At 39.8% G+C, this 19,582-nt stretch overlaps 2 protein-coding genes across 3 annotated transcripts in view; one reads left to right on the top strand and one right to left on the bottom strand.

The window, feature by feature from the left end:
- NEK1 (NIMA related kinase 1) overlaps nucleotides 1–9,758 on the bottom strand; it is a 50,631-nt gene extending 40,873 nt beyond the window's left edge. The window contains exons 1-8 of the mRNA XM_050896006.1: nucleotides 9,734–9,758; nucleotides 6,136–6,284; nucleotides 5,963–6,059; nucleotides 3,791–3,888; nucleotides 2,169–2,252; nucleotides 1,641–1,708; nucleotides 1,434–1,520; nucleotides 318–372 (exon numbers count right to left, since the gene is read on the bottom strand). Coding sequence (XP_050751963.1) covers nucleotides 318–372; nucleotides 1,434–1,520; nucleotides 1,641–1,708; nucleotides 2,169–2,252; nucleotides 3,791–3,888; nucleotides 5,963–6,059; nucleotides 6,136–6,252 — 606 coding nt within the window. The 5' untranslated portion in view covers nucleotides 6,253–6,284; nucleotides 9,734–9,758. The remainder of the gene's footprint in view (nucleotides 1–317; nucleotides 373–1,433; nucleotides 1,521–1,640; nucleotides 1,709–2,168; nucleotides 2,253–3,790; nucleotides 3,889–5,962; nucleotides 6,060–6,135; nucleotides 6,285–9,733) is intronic.
- Nucleotides 9,759–10,022: 264 nt separating this feature from the next.
- The window catches only part of CLCN3 (chloride voltage-gated channel 3), a 72,894-nt gene continuing 63,334 nt past the window's right edge, over nucleotides 10,023–19,582 (top strand). For both annotated transcript variants that reach the window (XM_050896010.1, XM_050896012.1), the window contains exon 1: nucleotides 10,023–10,076. The gene's annotated coding sequence lies outside the window, so the exon portion shown is untranslated. The remainder of the gene's footprint in view (nucleotides 10,077–19,582) is intronic.

The following is a 19,582-nucleotide window of genomic DNA, read 5'->3' as shown; positions in this document are numbered from 1 at the left end:
TCATTTGTTACAACACCTAACAATTTTTTCAGCTAACACAGTTCACTAAAAGCCTACACTGAAAACAAAATACACAGTGCTAAGATTTCTGGAGAGATTGGTATAAACCAAAACACAGACAGAAAATGTACTGGCATGAACCAAAACACAGATGAAAAATGTTGGTTGGTATAGGAAGAGGAGATGAAAATGTTGAAGATAATTTTAAACAGTCACCATGAAAGCCTTTCATCAACTGAAATACATTTGCATAACATCAGGAAAAATTCCTCTTTGAAATCACTATTCTTTTAAAGACGCAAGAAGTTTCTACTCACCGCGTGTTTAAGTGTGCACATTTCATAGAGAACACAACCAAGGGCCCAGATATCACTAAATCAAAGAGAACATATCTTAAGAATTAGTTCTAGGCATAACATTGCCAAGTAACTTATATCTGTGAAGTCTATCTTTAAAAAGGAAAAGGTTGTATTTTGAGTATGTACAAGCTCCCTTGCATTTACATCTTCCACCCCCTAAACCACAAAACCCCGAACAAAAAAAAGAATTCAACAACCAAAAATAACGCCAACCTGAAAACCAGATGAGGTTATTTTGGCTCCAGATTTTATTTAGACCTTTTCATCTGAACCACCCCAATCACAGAAATTAGACAAAATACAGACAAAGGCTTTTTTTCTTTAAATAAACCAAACAAAACTCACCACCTAATTCAGCAAATACAATTCTCAAAGTCAATTTACTCTGTTTAACATTGACTTACCTTACCCTCACTCACTGCAGGATTACAGAATTTGGTTAGAAGACCATTGGATAATAAATCCCATATAGAAGAAATTGAGGGACAAGGAACTGTAATAATTTTTATCTTTTAAGAAATCAATTGAAATTAGTATAAGGCACTCACAGCAATGGCTGCAGCAGCTTAGTGCAGTATAAGATTAACTTGATAATGACCATTTTAATTACATTAGGGACACTGTTACCAGATACAGCCTACTGCCAGGACAGCAGACGTATAAGCAAAGTATCTGTATGACTGTTATCTGAAGCAAGCTGAGCCACCTATCTATGCCTGTGCTTAGAGAATCCAATTACTGTGTTTGTGATTTCATCCTTAACACAGTTACGCATTTGTACTGCATAAATTAAGGCAGTACAACTAGTGTGCAGATAGGCAAAAGTAGAGCCATAATTAAGAACACGGCTAGATCTAGAACTCAGAGCATTAAGCTAAGTCATCTCTGCATCACATTGCTTTGTACTGCACAGACCTACTAAGGTCCCACTTGTACAGTGAAACTCAGTACCTTCTTGGTTAAGAGATGAACTAATGGCTGTTCACCATCGTACAAATAGACGAGCTTTAGATTTCTAAAAGAACTCACTTTCTTCCCCTTACCAAAAATGTTTAATAAAATGCTTATTAGTACCTTTTATTGTTGTAAGGTTTGTTCTGACATATTTCAGGTGACAAATAGTATGGCGTTCCTATGCAAGTGCGAGCCAACTCTGCAGTACTAAGAAAAAAACAGGAATGAATGTTAAGTAGTTAACTCACATGAAGTGCACAGATGGTGTTTTCCTCGATCAAAGCGATTTAAATTAAGTCAGAGAAAACAGTATCAAAAAGGAGTTACCTGTTAAGAACTCTGGCGATCCCAAAATCTCCCAGCTGTATTGTTCCATCTTTGGTTAAAAATATATTCTTGACATAGAAATTTTAAGAAGTCTGTTAATTAAAACATTCATACAATTGCACACTTTTTGTTCTCAACATGTTTTGGGAAGAATGAAGTTTTCTACCATCCAATCACTCTGAAGTCACTAGCAGTAGTGTTATTGACTACTATGAAACACCAGACTTATTCTAAGTCCTACTTCATCAACATTAAAGAAAACACTATTACACATTCTAAAACATAACCTTTTCTGTCCCCACACATAAATTTATGAGTAACATTCAAGTAGCTTCATCAAATAGTCTCATCTGTTTGTACAAATATCATATAAACCTCTTCCAGATAATTCTGAAGAAAAAAGTGTTTCCAGTGTTAGAAGTGTTTACATAAAAAGACTATTTTCCATAATTTGCCAACTTACACTAGCAAGACATGAATGTAATCACTTTGGAAATAAATTCAGTTAAAAAATAGTTACTTACATACCTGTGATTTTATGTCCCGATGCAAGATTTTTCTATCATGTATGTGTTTTAGTGCTAAACAGATCTGTACAAACCAATCCAGAATCTATGCATAAAAGAAAATGCAACATCAGCATCATTATTTATCTGAAAGCTTCCCCAGTTACATAACTGAAGGTATTATCAAATCAGTTTTATAATTATAACTCAAGATTTTACCCTCTTCCAACAAACCTGTCTTCATTTATACCATAGAATAATTAAAAACATAACAGTACTGTCACTATAATACAAACTTTTTAATGAAAGATGCGTATTACTCAAATTAGATATTAAGCCTGAGACTACTAGTTTCATCACATATTATAAACCTAACAAAAGTACGCAATATGATTTTGATTGGCTAAAATGTTTAAGACATGGAACTTGCATCTTAAAGATTGTACTTTTGCTGTAACCAATACAAGTCTTCTTGCAGACAGTTAATCAACCAAGAGTCCTAGAAAGCCATACTGATGTTTACAGAAACACTTATTTTATCATATAGTAATTTTATGTATTTTACCTTAAAAATAGTACAAAGCAGATTTCAATGAGAAAAGCAACAAACAACAGAGAAACTAGAAGATTATAAACAAGCCAACAACCCTTTTTTTTGTAAATTTGTAAAAATCACAATATAAAAAGTGACTAATGGCAAGAACTTTTCCATATGAATAGTGGTTTCACGTTCCCAACTTAGCACATACATGTCAAAATTACAGTATAATGCAAGGTGTAATTTTCACTTTTCCACTTTAAGTTCTTCTTGTAAAAGTGAGCCCAAATGAAAGGTTTTACAAATTATATCCAAAATGTTTCATGATTACCCTATTCTAAATACGATCAATAGACCTAATATACTACTAAGCCTTTCCAACCACAGGTAAATTGAGATCCTACTGGATGCAGACACAAAGGCACAGAAACAATTTATAAATAAGGAAACATATGTCAGTTCTAACAAAAAAATTGAATCCTACATAATCTATTTGCAGTTAATTTAATCAAATCTGTACAGAAAATCCTCTCATTTATTCCAGATTCTCCCACAGTACAAATGACTTTATAACCAGTATCATGGAAAAAGAAAATCTGCTGGTATACTTCCAATGCAATATTAAATTTTTTCTAATGGAAAAATAAACTTTTGAATTATGTCAACTTCATATTGCCATATTTCATATTATTATACTTACAAAGTATGTTATTTTATACTTCTGATAAATGAAAATCAGTATTACAAAACAAAAATCCTGTGCCATTATATCTTTTAAAAGAAAATAATTTCAAAGGTTTAAAAATATTCATGTTGTCCTTCAGTATTTTTCATTTCTCAGATTTAGTTTACTTTGCAAGAGATCCAACTTTTTTTAAGGCATCTTACACATACAGACAAAACCCCAATTAACATACTCAGGATTTCCAGCTATGTTTTCTTTTTTTTTTTTTTAAGATACTACTGTGACTGATGGCAATGAGAATCACAATTTGAGAACCTCCTTTTACATTAAGCAACTGTATCTACCAAACCGAGCCAAAATAATTCATGAGTTTTAAAAAAGTATCATGCAACAAAACACTATAGCAGCAGTTTGCTGTCACCTGATCTTCAGAGAATAAGATTCCTTTCTGGGCATTTATTTTTTTAAATAGGTCTCCTCCTTCACAGTAATCCATCACTATGTAGAGACAGCCATTTTCTGTAAAATAGAACACAAAGTATTTCAGAAAGAAAAAAAGACTCATCTTTAACATAACTTTCCGAATATCTTCACTGCAGTCACAGAAAAAGCAACAAAAAAATTATTCTTTTCACATGCAGCATCAGATACCATTTATCAGTCCTTTTTTCAAAGTTCAAGCAAAAACGCTTTTATTATTTTGAGTTTCACAACATAAGTTTCCCATTTCTGGTAACATCAGACTATTTTGATATGGAGAGAAAAAAATGACATCTGCTGAACCAATGCCCCAAAATGGGGTTCAAAACCACGATGAAATTAAAGGTGTCACTTTATGAATGCAATATAAAACCATTCCTCAACCTGCTTTCAAACATCCTATAGATCCCCTACCCTAAAAATAGAGATCTTAAGTTCTAATTTAGGTAGTTGCCTCTATTTGCTTAATTCTTTCTTGGAGTTTTACCTGGACAAGGTATTACTCACACTAAGTGCAAGAATGTGACAATCATCAGCTCTCATACCAGAAATACAGTTCATTTCAGAGACTGAAGAACAGTGATAAAACTTCCAGCAGGCAATGACAGACGGAAACAATTATTTTCTCATTTTTTAATGAAATTTTAGGAGACTTCCAAAAATCCTATGCAAGTTACCACTGGGAGGTATGAACATATATAATACATTTCATGCAAAGTTACAGTTTTGTCCCCCAATGCAATCTTTTCCAGTTGCTGATGAAAAAAAGAGATTAGGCAGAAGCAAATTGCAAGTTACCAAAATCACAAGAACTACACTACTCACATATTAGGCATGAGTTTGAGAAGACATGAATAAATGCATAAAATCAATCACATGCTGCTCAAAAGAAAAACTCTTATTTTATGAAAGTTAGTCATAGCACTTAAAAAACTCTAAATAGAGTCAAAATTAATTAAATCATCTAAGTTGCTTAAACTTCACTCCCGCAGAATGCTTCTGAAATCCGTCTTTCAAAACATCAAACCCAGGATTCTTCTTTTGTGCTTACAGCTGTTTGTATCTTAGTTAAGCTTTACAATTGGTATTGTTTTAAAAGATGATCCTAGGAGTCTGGATTTCTTGCAGACCTGTTGCTGAAATAATTCTCTTGTTTATAAACCAAATCAGTATGTTCAAAGTCAATGTGCTTTAGCAATAAAGATGCAACATGAAGTCTTGTGAACGAAAGATTACAGGATCTACCTTGTAAGAAGAAAAAAGAAAAAAAGCAGTCTTAAAGAACAGGCCTCTATTACAAAGAAGACAGAAGTGTGGATTTATAAACCAGAAGACTACGGCTGTGCAATATGACTATGACACAAAATTCTAATTTAATGAATAGAAAAAATAAAAGCCCCCAATCAAGACATATGAAAGTCAGCAGAAAGGAAGGAAAGGAGAAAAGAGCAGTGTCCCTAAACAGTACCTCAAATACTACTTAGTTTTTTTAATAGTATTTTAACCTACATGATAGGCTCTTGGAATCTTTTATCTGTTCTGCTCATTTCCCAAGACATTCACTGTGAAAATGTGGAATTACATTTCTCCTTCCTTCATAGCTTGATGAAGTAAGCAGTCCCATCTATTCTTCCAGCTCTGACAGCAATGATATGATAGCAATTACTGAAAACTGCATTCTAAGACAACAGACTTTGAGATAAAATTGTTCTTGCTAGTTTATCAATACCCAAATTTAGACCATACTCATATTTAACATACACAAGCATTCAAGCCGTTAGGGTGTACACAAGTATTCAAGGAGACTTACACTCTGGAGAAACAAGAGAACATAACCCTCTCATTTACGCATCGACCAAAATTGATGCATGTAAGGAAGAGACACGAACATTTCTGTTTAATTGTTGCACTTTTTTTTTATTACTGTTATTTTTAAATGTGCAGGGGAATTGTGAAAAAAATACAACCAAAAAGAACTGAAATAAGTAATAAAAGTATGAAAGACTGATTAAAGAGAGAAAACACACAGACTTTTAAACTAAATGCATTAAGTAGTGCACAGACAGTCACCTACTATCATTACTTTAGGTTCTATTGTATTGTTTAATCTTACCTTCAAATGACTCCCTATACAGGACAATATTCGGATGTTTCATGTTAGCCAATACAGCAACTTCTCTCCTTGATTCTTCTCTCTCCTTATTTGACATCTTCAGAAGGAAAATAATGATTTTTGAGAACAGAAATACAAAAAGAATGGATCAGTAATTAATAATAATCACTCACCTTAGAGATGTTTATTTCTTTAATAACATACTGCTGGCCATTTTCTTTAGCTTTGACAAGAATTGCTTTCCCAAAGGATCCTTCTCCAATCTTTCGCACTTTAATATATTTATCCATAGTTATCTTCTTAAGGCATCCTTACTCGAGCACTAGGCAAAAAACCACAAAACAGATTTAGTTAGCCGTACTTAGTCATCTAGCCTGCCAGGTCATGTTACCTTTTTTTTTTTTTAACTCAAAATGTCAATCCATTTGTCTCTTCAGTTGCATCACATGCTTTGTAGCTTTTCTGTAAATCATCTACTCTTAGTCTCAATTCTATTTTGGTACAGTTGGCTCACTTGGTGTAGAAAAAGGGCTGCATTGCTAAAACCAGTTTAATCCTTCACCTTGACAGACAGTATAAAAAAAAGGATGTGTTTTATCTCTAAAAAAGATAAGCAGTCAGTGCCATAACTTCTGGTTCAGCTAGCACACAAACATCATATAGAGCTATAGCACCTGGTTAACAATCTTTCATTCACCTTTACTTGGAAGAACGACGATAGCGGGGGGGGGGGGGGGGGGGGGGAATCCCTACATGTTGTTTCTTAAGAAGCACTAAATCCAGTAGTTTGGAAGTTAGTCACTATAATGAAGCCAAAAATGGACTGAATTCAAGAGATCCCCATCAAGTTTAGAATCATTATTCAATATAGAAAGGTGTGACCTTAATTCTGACTGAAAACTTAGATAATTTATTTTTCCATGTTGCATATAAAATAAATTCATTACAAAATGGTGCAAATCAGTATTTTTAATGTACTATCGGACCACTTAGACTACCTTTTGAGATTAAACAGACTGCTCAGCTGAATGTTGATGGTGCTTAAGGTTCTATATTAAAAAACACTTTGGTAAAAATAAGACACTAGTGAGCTGCATGTGGAAGGTATGGCAATATAGAGAAGTGTCAGAACAGCAAAGAGAATTGGCAAAACAAAGACCAAAGTGATAAATGTCAGAAAAAATTCATGGTGGACTAAAAGGTCATCTTTTCTACAGGAGAAAAAACTTCCATACCCTGAGGAAGTTTCTGTAAGCTGAAAAAGACAAAAGGTTCCTAAGCTTTTCTGCATCCAAGCCTCACTTGAGAGCACTAACAGCATTTGTGCTTTGCTGTACCCAGCTTCATTCCAACAGGAGACCCTAGCAGCTTAGATCCATACTTCATATATATCTCAGGTGAGGCTCTTCTCTCTGATTTGGGGTCATTTTTTTGTCACAGAATTACCATGCACCAGACACAGATGCTGCTAAAGAGTCTCAGGAAGATGAAGGACCCATACCATGAAAGCAGACTAAAACGAATAAGCTTCATTAGTATGGCAAGACAAAACACAAGAGAACTGAAGTAATCTTTTCTGCAAAATAGGAGATGGGAAAACAACCAGGACCAAAGATAACTACCGGGAAAGAAAAAAGTGAAAATGACAGGCCTGCAATGTCTTGGTGGCTTTTTTTTTTTTGCCTTGAAGTACAGAAAAATAGTTTGGTGTGAAGTTGCACTTCTAAAAAAAGAAAGACTCAGTATTAACATCAATATTCTCTTTTGGGCAATGGTAAAACAGAGCAGGTAGGACACAATTTTAACTTCACATGGCTTTAGTAAGTTCTCTTCCCTGCTTTGTTTATGAAACAACCTATGCTGTACTACAGCTAAACCAGATGCATTAGGCGTAGCTTACGGCTCCTACTGCACGCTGTTCTGTGTGAATACAAATGATCAATAAGCAGCCTGTGGGCAAGAAGGTACAGCTCAGTCAAAGAGGGGATATAATTTTGTACGAGTTAGATGGCTTATTTTTACCCGTGGCATGGGAAATATAAGTCTTGAGAAAGGACATCAGCGCTGACAGGGCGTTGGCTTTTCAAGCCCTGGGCAAAAAGTCATTTCATCCATCACGGTCACGCACGAAAGCGGCTTGTGCGCCGGGGCACAAGTCACACCCCAAGACAGCCCGACCGACCGCTGTGCGCGGAGAAAGTGAGGCGACAAACCCGAACTGCCCGGCCAGGCCACGACCAGGCGGACAGAAAGCGGCACCGCGCAGTGCCCGCCAGCCTCAGCCCGGCGGCAGGGGAGGGCCCTAGCCCAGGCGCCGGCCGGGCCGCGCTCCTCAGCCGGGCCCCACCAGGCCGCCGCCCCCACACAGCTGGGGCAAGACCGGCGCCAGGGCGAGAGGCGCGGCCGGGGACCCGGCCCAAGGCGACTGAGAGAGGCAACCCGCCACCGGCCCGGCCCCCCAGCGGCGGCTGCAGCTACCGCCGCCAGCCCCGCAGAGGGACGGCCCCCGCGCCCCGCCCGCCTCACCCCCACGCCGGCATACCTCCCCGCTGCGCCCGCCGCTGCCGCGGCCGCTCAACCGAGCCTCACGCCCGCCGCGGGTCCGCCCCCTCAGCCCCTATTGGCGGGCCCGCCCCGCAGCCCAGCTCCCATTGGGCGACCTGTGCCAAGGCGGGGCAGCAGGTTCGCCTGACCGCTCCTCCCGCGTTAGCGGTGCTTCACCGTGGTAACGCACGGCCAGGAGCCACGTGACGGCCGGGGGCGGGGTGCGGCGGCGCTGCCCGCAGCCGCGGCGGGGAAGCGGGCTGTCAGCGGCTCGCCATGGGGATTTGCGTTTGGGGGGAAAAAAAAAAAAAAAAAGAAACAGCTATAAATCTTTCACGAACCAACCATGATCCGCAAGGCCGCGCAGCCTGGCACCGGCGGTACGTGTCTTCCCCGGGCGGGATTAGTAGGGGGAAGCCTATCCCAGCGGGGCTGTGCTCAAAACTTACTCGGGAGGGTCAGGCTGCCCGCGGCAGCTGGCTCCGAGGCGGGATCTGCGGTTCCTCGGCTCCCCAGTCAAAAGTGCCTGTCAGTAGCATGTACGAGTAAGGGCTTGTGATTCATAACGCTCTTTTTCAGTCTTACTCTAATTGTCTTGATCCGTCATCCTGCACGCACGCTACAAAGCACTGCTCGGTCTTGTTAGCCTTTTATGCAAACGAACCCGCGGATATTTTATCGTTTTTCCTTGCAAAAAAAAAAGCCACCTAACCTGCCACAGTATTTTGCTAGAACCTCCATTCTGTCGATGTATGTTAAGTAAACTGTTTACCGGCCTCAGTATTTCGGTAGGCACTGAAATGCCTTGTGCCTACCTCAGGTTGCGAGTACACAGGAGTTACGGGCTCAGCCCGAGATCTGCATTTCATCTGCAGATAAACGAAATTTTTAAGCTCTTAGGACCCTATAGCCAGAGCGCGCAGTGCCCGTGAAATTTAGACGTGTCTTGGTTTAGCCAGAAGCCAAACGATGCCGCCATGTACCGAGCCACCTCCTTTACCTGGGAAACCGCCTCCTCCCCGTTCTGAAGCATGGGGGATTCCCTGCTCCCTCGTTACCGCCCGCTCGGCGCAGCGGCAAGCTGTAACCTGGGCCCGTAACCCGCCCTCACGGAAAGGGCCGCCTCCCGCCTTACGACCCGCCTCCGGCGCGAAAGGGAGCCCGACCCCCGAGCGCGGTCAGGGCCGGCGACGCCACAGAGCTCGCCCCGCCGCCAGCCCCCCTCACCGGGCACGCGCCTAACGGCCGCTCCCCTCAAGGGCCGCCGAGAAGCCACGCCCCTCCGCCGGCGAGAGGGGGAGGACCCGTGCCGGCGGCGGACCGCGGGAACCGGAAGTAGCGGCGGTGACGCTAACTCCGGCGGCCCGGCAGGCGCCTGAGCGGCGACGGTGGCGCGCGTGCGCGGCAGGAAGCCCCGCCCCCAGGCCGAGGGGGCGGGGCTGGCTGGCGGAGCGACCGTTGGGCCGGGGGCCGAGCCGGTGTCCGCGGCGTCTCCGCGACCCCGCCCCGCCGCCGCAGGAGGATGAGCCAGCGCCTCCCCGGGGAGCAGCAGGCGGCGCCACCCGGACAGGTAGGGGCGGGGCTCCCCTCGGCTCGGCTCCCCTCGGCTCGGCTCCCCTCGGCGGAGGGCCACGGCACGGGACGGGCACCGCGGCACCGCGACGTGACAGGAGGGGCCGCTGGCGTCGGAGCGAGCGGGGCCGAGGTGGCGGCTCCGGCCCGACTGCGGCGGGGCGGGGGGAGGAGAGGAGAGGAGAAGGCAGCCTCCGCCGCACGGCCCGCCCGCGGAGCGGAGGCTGCGTCCTCGTCAGCGAGACCGCTTCGTCCTGCGGCCGGGAGGCGGGAAGGGGCAGAAATGGTGGTTCTTCGTGGGGTCCTCAACTTATCTGCACACCTCCCCCAAAACGGGAAAGGCCGGGGGGAGGGGCAGTACCCTGAGTGTTTACACAGCGTGTCATCCCTTGTCGCCTGGTTTCGGTGTTCTTCTGTGGCAGCTCTCGTTCGCATACGGAGAACTGAGGGGCTCTGCAACTTGGAAGATCCAGAGGCTCCTCCCCACGTAAACAGTGTTAGCAGTATTTTTCGGCTTGAGTTGCTCACTTTATGTAGGCTCATGGGCTTGGTTAGTAAGGCTGCTGTTACACAAGAGAGGGGGATAATGGGCTCTTCTTGGGGCCTCTTAATTAAATGAGGAGGGTGCAGGTCGGCGAGGTTAAAACCGCAGATTGACTGCATTCTTTCGTATTCTCTTCCCTACTTATCCAAAATCTTTCCCTTCCCTATCCAGAAACGTGGAGCTGACTGTAAAACAAGTATGTATCAATTCTCACCTAAAATGAACAGCGGCAAGTGTGTGACAGTGGAAAATTATGTGCTGATAGTGAAATATGTTCAGTCTTGAATAGTAAATTTGCTGTGTCACACTTTGAAGTACTGAAGTAGGTAAAACAAGGCCTTAAAAGCAAATTAAAAATGTGTCTGGTGCTAACCTGTGTTAGATTAGACACTTAAAAATATTTTGGGAAAGATGTCCCCAAATGGTAATCATTTGGGTTTTAGGACTTGCACCTCCTTTTTGAGGTTGTTGGACCTCTGAAGTTTATGGTGCACAGTTTGTGAAAGAAATTAAGTTCATAATTATTTAAGTGTCAGATGTATTGGTACTTTTTGCTTTCAGGCGCCTTTCTTCTTGGTGGACCTGTGAAGGGTTTTATGTTCTGTATCCCTTGGCAACATAGATGCTTCTTTGCAGAAACAGCTATTTCAATGAAGGATGTGTTGGCATGACAGATTTGAAAGCAGATCATTATCAATACTGTTTCTCTATTTCAGGAAATGTCAATATGCTGTATTGTAAAATTAAAAAAAATCATTCGTGCGTTATAGGAAATGTACCTTTGTGAAGTAAAATAAGCCCCTAGAGAACTCACCAACTACCACTATCATTTTTTTCTAAGGTAAATGTCTTACACTGGCAAACTGCTTTAAATTTGATGTCTTGTCTCTTTGGTTGTCAAACAGATGTAAACTTGCTGCTCAGTACTCTTGAGTTGTCAAAATGAGAAGCAGTTCTGCTCTGGGAAAACTGCAGCTAGCTTGAAACTCACAGCTTGAAACAAAATGACTTTGCATCTGTCTGCAACACCTGTGAAAATAGAAGTTATATAGTGCTCAGAAAAATGGAGCTTGTTTCTTATTTGCTTCTGTTCAGTATTGGTATGTCAGTCCTAAAAATTCTTTGCCTGACAATAGTAGATGTCATGCACAATGTGTATTACAAGATTTCTAGAAATATATTTTCCTTGTTCTATGATTCCCAAGGCTGTCTTTGCCCAAATCTTTATGGCATCCTCTCTGTGAGTGGTTTACAATACCACTGTTCTCCCTGTGGTGCATACTTGCAAGTTAAAGTAATCCTGGGGTAAATCTCTGTCTGTCTGTCTCTCTCGCCTCCCCCCCCCCCCCCCCCCGTAATAAGAGCAAGCCTATCCCAATCCTCAACCGGGAAAGACAGTTGAAGCTGTTGGTCTTTGCTCTTCATGCCTGCGTTGCTCTGAGCCACTTCATGAGTTTGCCTGCATTTTTCTCTCACGACTATGTACTTCCTCTTGTGCTCTCTTCCACACCTAGCGGTTGTCACAAACTGATGTTTCAGTAACCTGCAAGTGAGAACCCACTGTGCGCTGGTTATTCTGTGAACAGCTGGGTCTACCTGCATAATATATGTTCTCCTGTTCACTGAATATACACTTTGGCTTTCCCCCCCCCACTTTGCTTTGGGGGCTCTCTGTGTGTCTTACCTTGGTATTTGAACAGCAGAGTTGCATTCCTTGAATGCAAGCACTAAAGCTGGGACAACTGTTCCAAGTTCACAACCATTGCCAAAAGGCGTTCTAGGAACATTGAGAATTTTTTTCTCTCGCCTTATTTAAGTGACTTCATATGCATGTAGATAGGTGTTACTGTGCAGATCAAGTTTTCAGTGTAAAGGCTTGTAATAATTTGGCAGTAGGGATATTTTTAACTTGGTCATAATAAAAAAGTGGAATAGAAGCTCTAGTGTTGAAGAGGTTTGTGCCAGAAATGATAGTGCCAGTTCGAGTTGTTTGAAGAATTAATTTCCTAATTCTCAGACTCTAGGTTGCGCGTTCCTAAACTTCTTGCTTTGGCACCTCCTTGGCAGCAGCAGTAACCCAGTAGTCTCTGAAGGTGGTCAGCAGTGGCAGTGATTGTGCGCATGAAACTGCTTATGCACCCTCCCTGCTCATTTTCCCCAAACTAACATTTCAACTTTATACCTGCATGCTCTGAGAGCAAGTTCCCAATTCTGTGCTCTCAGTGTCAGTCTTTCCCTTATGTCATAACCTGAAAGCGCAGGTTCTGTGTTGGCTGACTTCCTAAAGCTGTTCAGGTGTCAGGCCATCTTTTTATCTGTGCTCATAAATGAGGTATGCAGCTCCAGGCTCTGCTACATAGTACTTCGTGTTTTTTTATATGCCAGGCTTTGGAAACTGAAGATGCTCGGAATATTAGGAAGTTGACAATTATAAATTTTTATAGCTGTTTAACTTGAAACTTGTTTTTGAATTTTGGAAGCCTTTATAAAAATCATCTGAGAGAATAATGTTTAGAAACAACAGTGCTCATTTAAATTGATTCTGATGAGAGGGTTGTAAACACTGTAAAAATAATGTTTGCTGGGACATGTGCTCTGCTTTAAAAAGATAGAAACTGAAAAATCAACATAAAATGTTGAGATAGTGGTTACACTTAATGAGCTGATAATACCTGTTATTATCAGAGAGAAGAGAGTTGACAAAGTAGTTCCTGGGCTTCATGCATAATAGAAAGGATTCTAGACAAAGCTGTTAAAATAGTTGTAAATCTCTTTACATCTGGAGTATCCTTATCTGTTTGTATTATGTAGTAAGTAATCTTGGATATGAACTGCTGGAAATGAATGGAAAGAAGAGAATTTATAACTTCATAGTGGGTACCAGTGGTTTTTTTACATTACTTGCATAGAGTCTAGTCAGTTATTTCCGCTTGAATTTTCTAGACGTTCAGCTTTTTTGTTTGTTAAGCATTTTCCTTAGGCTTTCTAGTTACAGGAGTAGACTCTGTGCTTACTTTGGGAGGGTAAGGAGGAACAGTAAATGAAAAAGTGAATTAAGTTCAGTCCTAAAGCACTGACCCTTTGATAAAAATAACCTTTGCTGTTACTTTTTTTCTTACTTTTGGTATATTTGCATAAATTTCTCTAAAAAGTTCATGAAAGAGGAAGTACTCAAATGTGCATTTTGCGTGTTCATACTGCAATACAGTATAATGAAGAAACGTTTCCTAATTGAAATAGTAAACATGTAATTTCACTTCAGTAATATGTTTAAATTGCAGATAGAGCTGCTGAGGTGACTTAATATTTTGACATCCTGCCAGTTAAAATTCAAGTACTTGTTTTCCTGAAAGATAAAATTGTGTTTGAGTTCCTTCCATATTAATATTCCTCATGTCCATATTAGTGTTTTCTGCCAGATTTGTTGGTTTTGATGTGTTATCTGCAGTTCTTGATCTACTGTAGCTTTTCTGCTAAGGTTTTTAACCCCTGAGGTCATTAATTTGTCTTTTGTGTATGTGTTGGAAAAAAATAATGCAGTTCTCCATATGCTTCCAAACACGCTCAATTTCTGATTCTGAAAAGTGAATTTAAAAATTTCCAAAGGGGGTATCTCTAGGAAAGAAAACTGAAGATTTTTTTTCATTATTATTTGACTCTTTGCTGCTTGTCTTGTAGAAAACTCTTATTCTCATATGGAACACTACAAGAATAAGTAAACACTTAAAATTATTACCAGTCTTACAGACTTACCAGTTTTCTTCTATTTTGTGCTGAGGCATGAATATTCTTTTAAATTACTCAACAAGGCTTACAAGACTGCAGAACACTTGAGGAGACCTAACAACCTGTGCACTGAGTATTCATATTATTACCACAATTACAAAAATCTCAGTGTTTATTCCTCTTTAACAAATTAAAAAAACCCCTTTTGGTTCTTTGGATAGGGGATGGATTATTTTTAATAAATTTGATCTATGAACCCAGTGAACTGGTTCCATCTCTATGGTTATGTAACACATTTAAGACCTTCTTGTGTACTCTGTTAGCTAGGAGCCTTTTAGTAAAGTATTGCTGAATCTTTTTTCTGTAATTTTCAAAATTAAAAATCTCCCACAAAGCCACTTTCTTTTTTTTGTCATAAAATATTCACCTTGATTCTTACTTTCAACTTGATACCACTATTTAACAGTAATAATTTCCCTCCAGACTCTCCTGCTAGAAAATTGTCTACCATTTGTAGACCCTGACAAAGTACACATAATTTCAGGAGTTGTACTTGCCAACCAGCCAACTAAGTTTTACAGCTGGAGAGAAGAATATTCAAGTGAGTGGAACTTGCTGTGCATTCAGAACTGCTAACACACTGATTTAGTGAATACTTCACTTTTGGTGGTGTTTGTGCATCTAGGGCTTCACTGCCTTTTTTCTTTTTTTTTTTTTTTTTTTTTAAATCTCCTTTGGTTAGTGTATATGTTTTTATTAAAAAGCAGAAACAAGTAATTAACAATCTTACTTATTAACATCAGAGGTTCACAGGTATCTCTTAAGTAATTATTTATTTATTTCATCCTTTGAAGAAGACCAAGCATGACAATCAGTAATGCTTGGATATGCTGTATTTACAAAAGTGAGGTGGCTTCTGTCTAGTTAGAGCCAAGGTGGTCAGCCATGAGCCAGATCCTGGTGTTGGTCGCAGATCGCTTCAGTCCTTCCTCACCTTGCAACCCTAATGTTGCTGCTTGAGAGGATCCAGAAGAAGAAAAAGAGCAAACGTATTGTCAGGGCTCCTAGCCTTGAAAGTTTGAATAGCTCTACATAGTGCACCTATCTGTTAGACATACCAAGAAGAGCCCCCAACCTTTTTGATTTCTTGATGACCAAAGACTTGTCATTTCTAACCAGAGTATAGTGAATGGGTTCCTCATTAGCTGATGTTTTCTTCGCTTTGAAGTTTGAAAATTAGTAGTAGGTAGAGTAAGTAAACAGGAACCACCAGGGGTCCCCACAAGATTTCACAAGCGGTGGTCGTATGCCTGTGCTGTATTTTGGAGAAGCTGTGGGATTTTTTTTCTTGATCTCATGGGCTTTTGTGTGTTTATGAAGAAATCGAAATTCAGTACAAAGACCTTAAAAATCTGTGGTAGCTGTTGTTATCAAGAAGATGCTTAGAGTTAAGCTGGGGATAATGGTGCTTTTTCAGATTCCAATTTGACAACCCTGAATTACAATTTTGCCTGTCAAGAATGAATACTTCTAATGTGCTTCTCTTTCTGCTGGAGTCAGTGCTCTCATATGCTCTTTGTCATGGCTCACAGAGCCTCTTTTATGTGATGGTCTCTTATTTCCTTTGTATTAACGTTTCTTCTTTGTTCCTTGAGTACTTTCAGACCATTCAGATACAAAAGCATTGAACTTGAACAAAATTACCTGAAAGACACCTCACTCAGGTGTGACCCTGAACTTACGGATCTGTACACATAGCTAAGGACTGTTCAGTGCATTTTTCTGAAAAGATAAAGAGAAGTAGTATAAATAACAAGACTTCTGGTCATTCTTGTGGTGTGTAAAAGCTCTACTCCGTTGTGTATCCCTCAGATGACTGCAACACAAGTCCACATTCAAAAGGAGCAAATTCCTTTAAAAACTGTAAAGATAAGGTTGCACGCTGTTGCTGTGTCTTTTCATCAAACAGAAAATGAGCATAATGGCCAAAGACTCAACAGACAAAAGTTACGTTGTCTACAGTGGAACCTACAGTCATAGTTCCTGCCCTTCAAAAAAGAAGTATAGATTTTACCTTTCAGTTGTCTTAATGAATTTCAGTGTTATTCTCATCTGAATATGATCACAGAAGGAACACCAGAGATTTTTTTTTTGCTAAGGTGACTCTCCATCTTTTCTTTCCTGGACAGAATATTTGCAGCTATAGGTACTGACCCATTAGTTTAGAAACTAATACTATATCTTACATGTATTTTAGGCTTGCACGGAAGTGGCAGCCATGGACACAGTTGTTTGCCATGACTTGGCTAAGGATCAGTACTTGCCTGTGAAGCTTAAGCTTTTGAGTTATATTTGCTTTTATATTTAGTTAAGGTTCATGCTAAGGGATTATGTTATTAATAATGAAAAAAAAAAGCTAACTAAAATCCCCTTAAAGACCTTACCACTCACATAGCTGCTTATTACTGGGCCTGTGTAATAGTAGACTACTCTTCAACTCTGATAGCAGAGTTGTTTCTAATGTGTCAATAAATGACGTTAGGTTAGTAAATTTAAATCTGAGTTTTCAGCTAATCCAGCCAGTTTTGGTTGAAAGCAATTAAAGAATATTCACGTTAGCAACTTGGTGAATGTGAAAGAACCAATTCCTTCCATCAGGTAGGCTAATGTCTTTGTGCCAGGTGGTACACGTCTTCAGCTGTCACAACTATGGCTAGCCATAACCTTAGTGATTAAGACATTTTAGAGAGTGGAGATGAAGTAGCTTTGAATACTTTATACAAACTAAAGTCAATGTGCTTAATGTCTGAAATCATATGACTAGAAGCATGAGTTCAGTATTCACCCTGTAATTAGGCTGACAGTTTTCAGTTTGTTGTTTTTTTTTTTTTTAAAGCTGAGAAGATAAAAAGGGCTATCAAAAATGAGTATTTATTATTGATTATGCTTTTGTGAAGATCAGATATAGTGGTGATATTCTGTATTGGTATGTACCATAAAAGTGAAAAAATTTTTCAGGCTGTTATTATGTTATATCAAGCTTTTATAACTGTTGTGGTTTAACCCCAGAAGGCAACTGAGCACCACGCAGCTGCTCGCTCGCTCCCCCCACCCAGTGGGATGGGGAAGAGAATTGAAAAAAAAAAAAAACCTCGTGGGTTGAGAGAAAGACGGTTTAATAGGACAGAAAGGAATGAAAAACAATGTTAATAATAATAATACTAAAAGAATTAGGCTATACAAAACAAGTGATGCACAATGCAATTGCTCACCACTCGCTGACCGATACCCAGTTAGTTCCTGAGCAGCGATCCGCCCCTCCCAGCCAACTCCCCCCGGTTTATATACTGGGCATGATGTCATATGGTATGAAATAGCTCTTTGGCTAGTTTGGGTCAGCAGTCCTGGCGGTGTCCCCTCCCAACTTCTTGTGCCCCTCCAGCCTTCTTGCTGGCTGGGCATGAGAAGCTGAAAAATGCTTGACTTAGTATAAACACTACTTAGCAACAACTAAAACCATCAGTGTGTTATCAACATTCTTTTCCTACTAAATCCAAAACACAGCACTATACCAGCTACTAGGAAGAAAATTAACTCTATCCTAGCCGAAACCAGGACAATAACTAAGAGTGGTAAGATTCAGTAGAGTCTAGAAAGTAGATGTGAGTTTTGTTACAGTTTTAAAGCTAAGATTGTCTTCATGTTTTACAAGCATTAACTTTTCATGTAGTTTTGTCTATATGTTTCTGTGCTTGTCCTTGTTTTCTTGTTTAAAGAACACTTGAGTATGTGTGTCTCTTTTCCTTGAACATTAATTTTATTTTGGAAGCAGCTGTGAATGGAACTAGACTAAGTTTTATAAATGTATATTTTTGGAAACTGACTTTTTATCTTCTATTTCAAGAGTACCTACTACATAAACTCAGATAGTGGTTGGGGTTTTTTGTTTGTTTGTTTGTGTGTGTGTGTTTGTTTGTTTTTTAAAACTCAAGTCGTTTCGGTTAACTGGCAGTGCTCCTTTGTGACTTTTTCTAAATATGACCTAAAAATTGACCAAGATCCTTCTCACTAAATGGCTGCAATAGGAGCAGTACTGTTCTGGAGATCAGTTAAGTTAGTTTCAGATGGGTTTTTTTGAATGCTGCAGAGAATGATTTTCTGTATATTTATTTTTGTAAGGTTACCATATGCATTCCCTAATTTTTAACAGTTCGGGTTCTTGAGTATCCTTAAGAATTTTTGTGGTCTAAGCTGACTTGAGAAAGTTCAGGTAAGCTGCTATTTCGCTCATCTTCCCTTCTGTATTTGAAGTGTAAGATTTTTTTGAGCCTTTTTATGAAGAAGTAGTCTGCTAGTGATCTAAAACTTACACTGAGAAATTCCTCACAATTCAGTCACAACTTTTCCAAACCTGAAGTTTGGAAGATGAGTGATGTTCTCATCTTGTTTAACTATCTTCACGTGACAGGCAAAATAAATAAATGGAGGCTAGATATGCTAGGGCTGCAATGAAAATGGGAATGTAATTTTGACACTGATGAGGCTAAGGATGAAAGAATGGGCACAACGTGGCCTTTGTTTTAAAACTGTTGTAAAAGGCTTATGATTTCTGAGCTCAAAATTTCTTTCTGAAGGGCAGGCTTATTTAAAATAAACAAGCTGAAAGCGTACTATTTTAAATTAACATAATATGAGAGGTTTGGAATTAAGTGTTCAAAGCTGTCTTGACTGCTTCCATCTTTTGGGCAGTTGTTCTGACATATATATATGGGATATATGTTAAAATTTTAATTTAAGTGTGGGTGTGGGGAATGTTTTTACCTGCTTTTAAAGTGTGTGGTAGTTGGATACTTTTTTTTAATGAGATTATATATATAGTATTCCTGACTACTTTATAACAAATAATCACTTTTGAAGGTTCTTACCAGTTAAAACCTTTAAAATCCTATCATTTTTTCAAAAATTTTCAGCAAATGACTCCTTTATTGCTATCACTGCATTTCCTCTACTGTAGAACACATTCTTATGTGTAAAGATTGTATTCTTATTTTTAATTTCATCTGCTTTTGTTTATAGCATTTCTCACTAGGTACTGTCCTTGTGTAGGGTTTGCAGGAAGCTATGTGTGAGTTAGGGGACAGATGACTGCCTTTTAGCTCTTAGTTCTTAGTACTGAACAGAAAAATTGAACTGATTTTGGGGGTTTATCAGGATTCTTCTTGGTTTGGGAAAGA

This window comes from Gymnogyps californianus, chromosome 4 (genome assembly GCF_018139145.2).
Source record: "Gymnogyps californianus isolate 813 chromosome 4, ASM1813914v2, whole genome shotgun sequence".
Lineage (NCBI taxonomy): Eukaryota > Metazoa > Chordata > Aves > Accipitriformes > Cathartidae > Gymnogyps > Gymnogyps californianus.
Note: the sequence above shows the minus strand (reverse complement) of the source record. Positions and strands in the feature narration are given on the sequence as shown.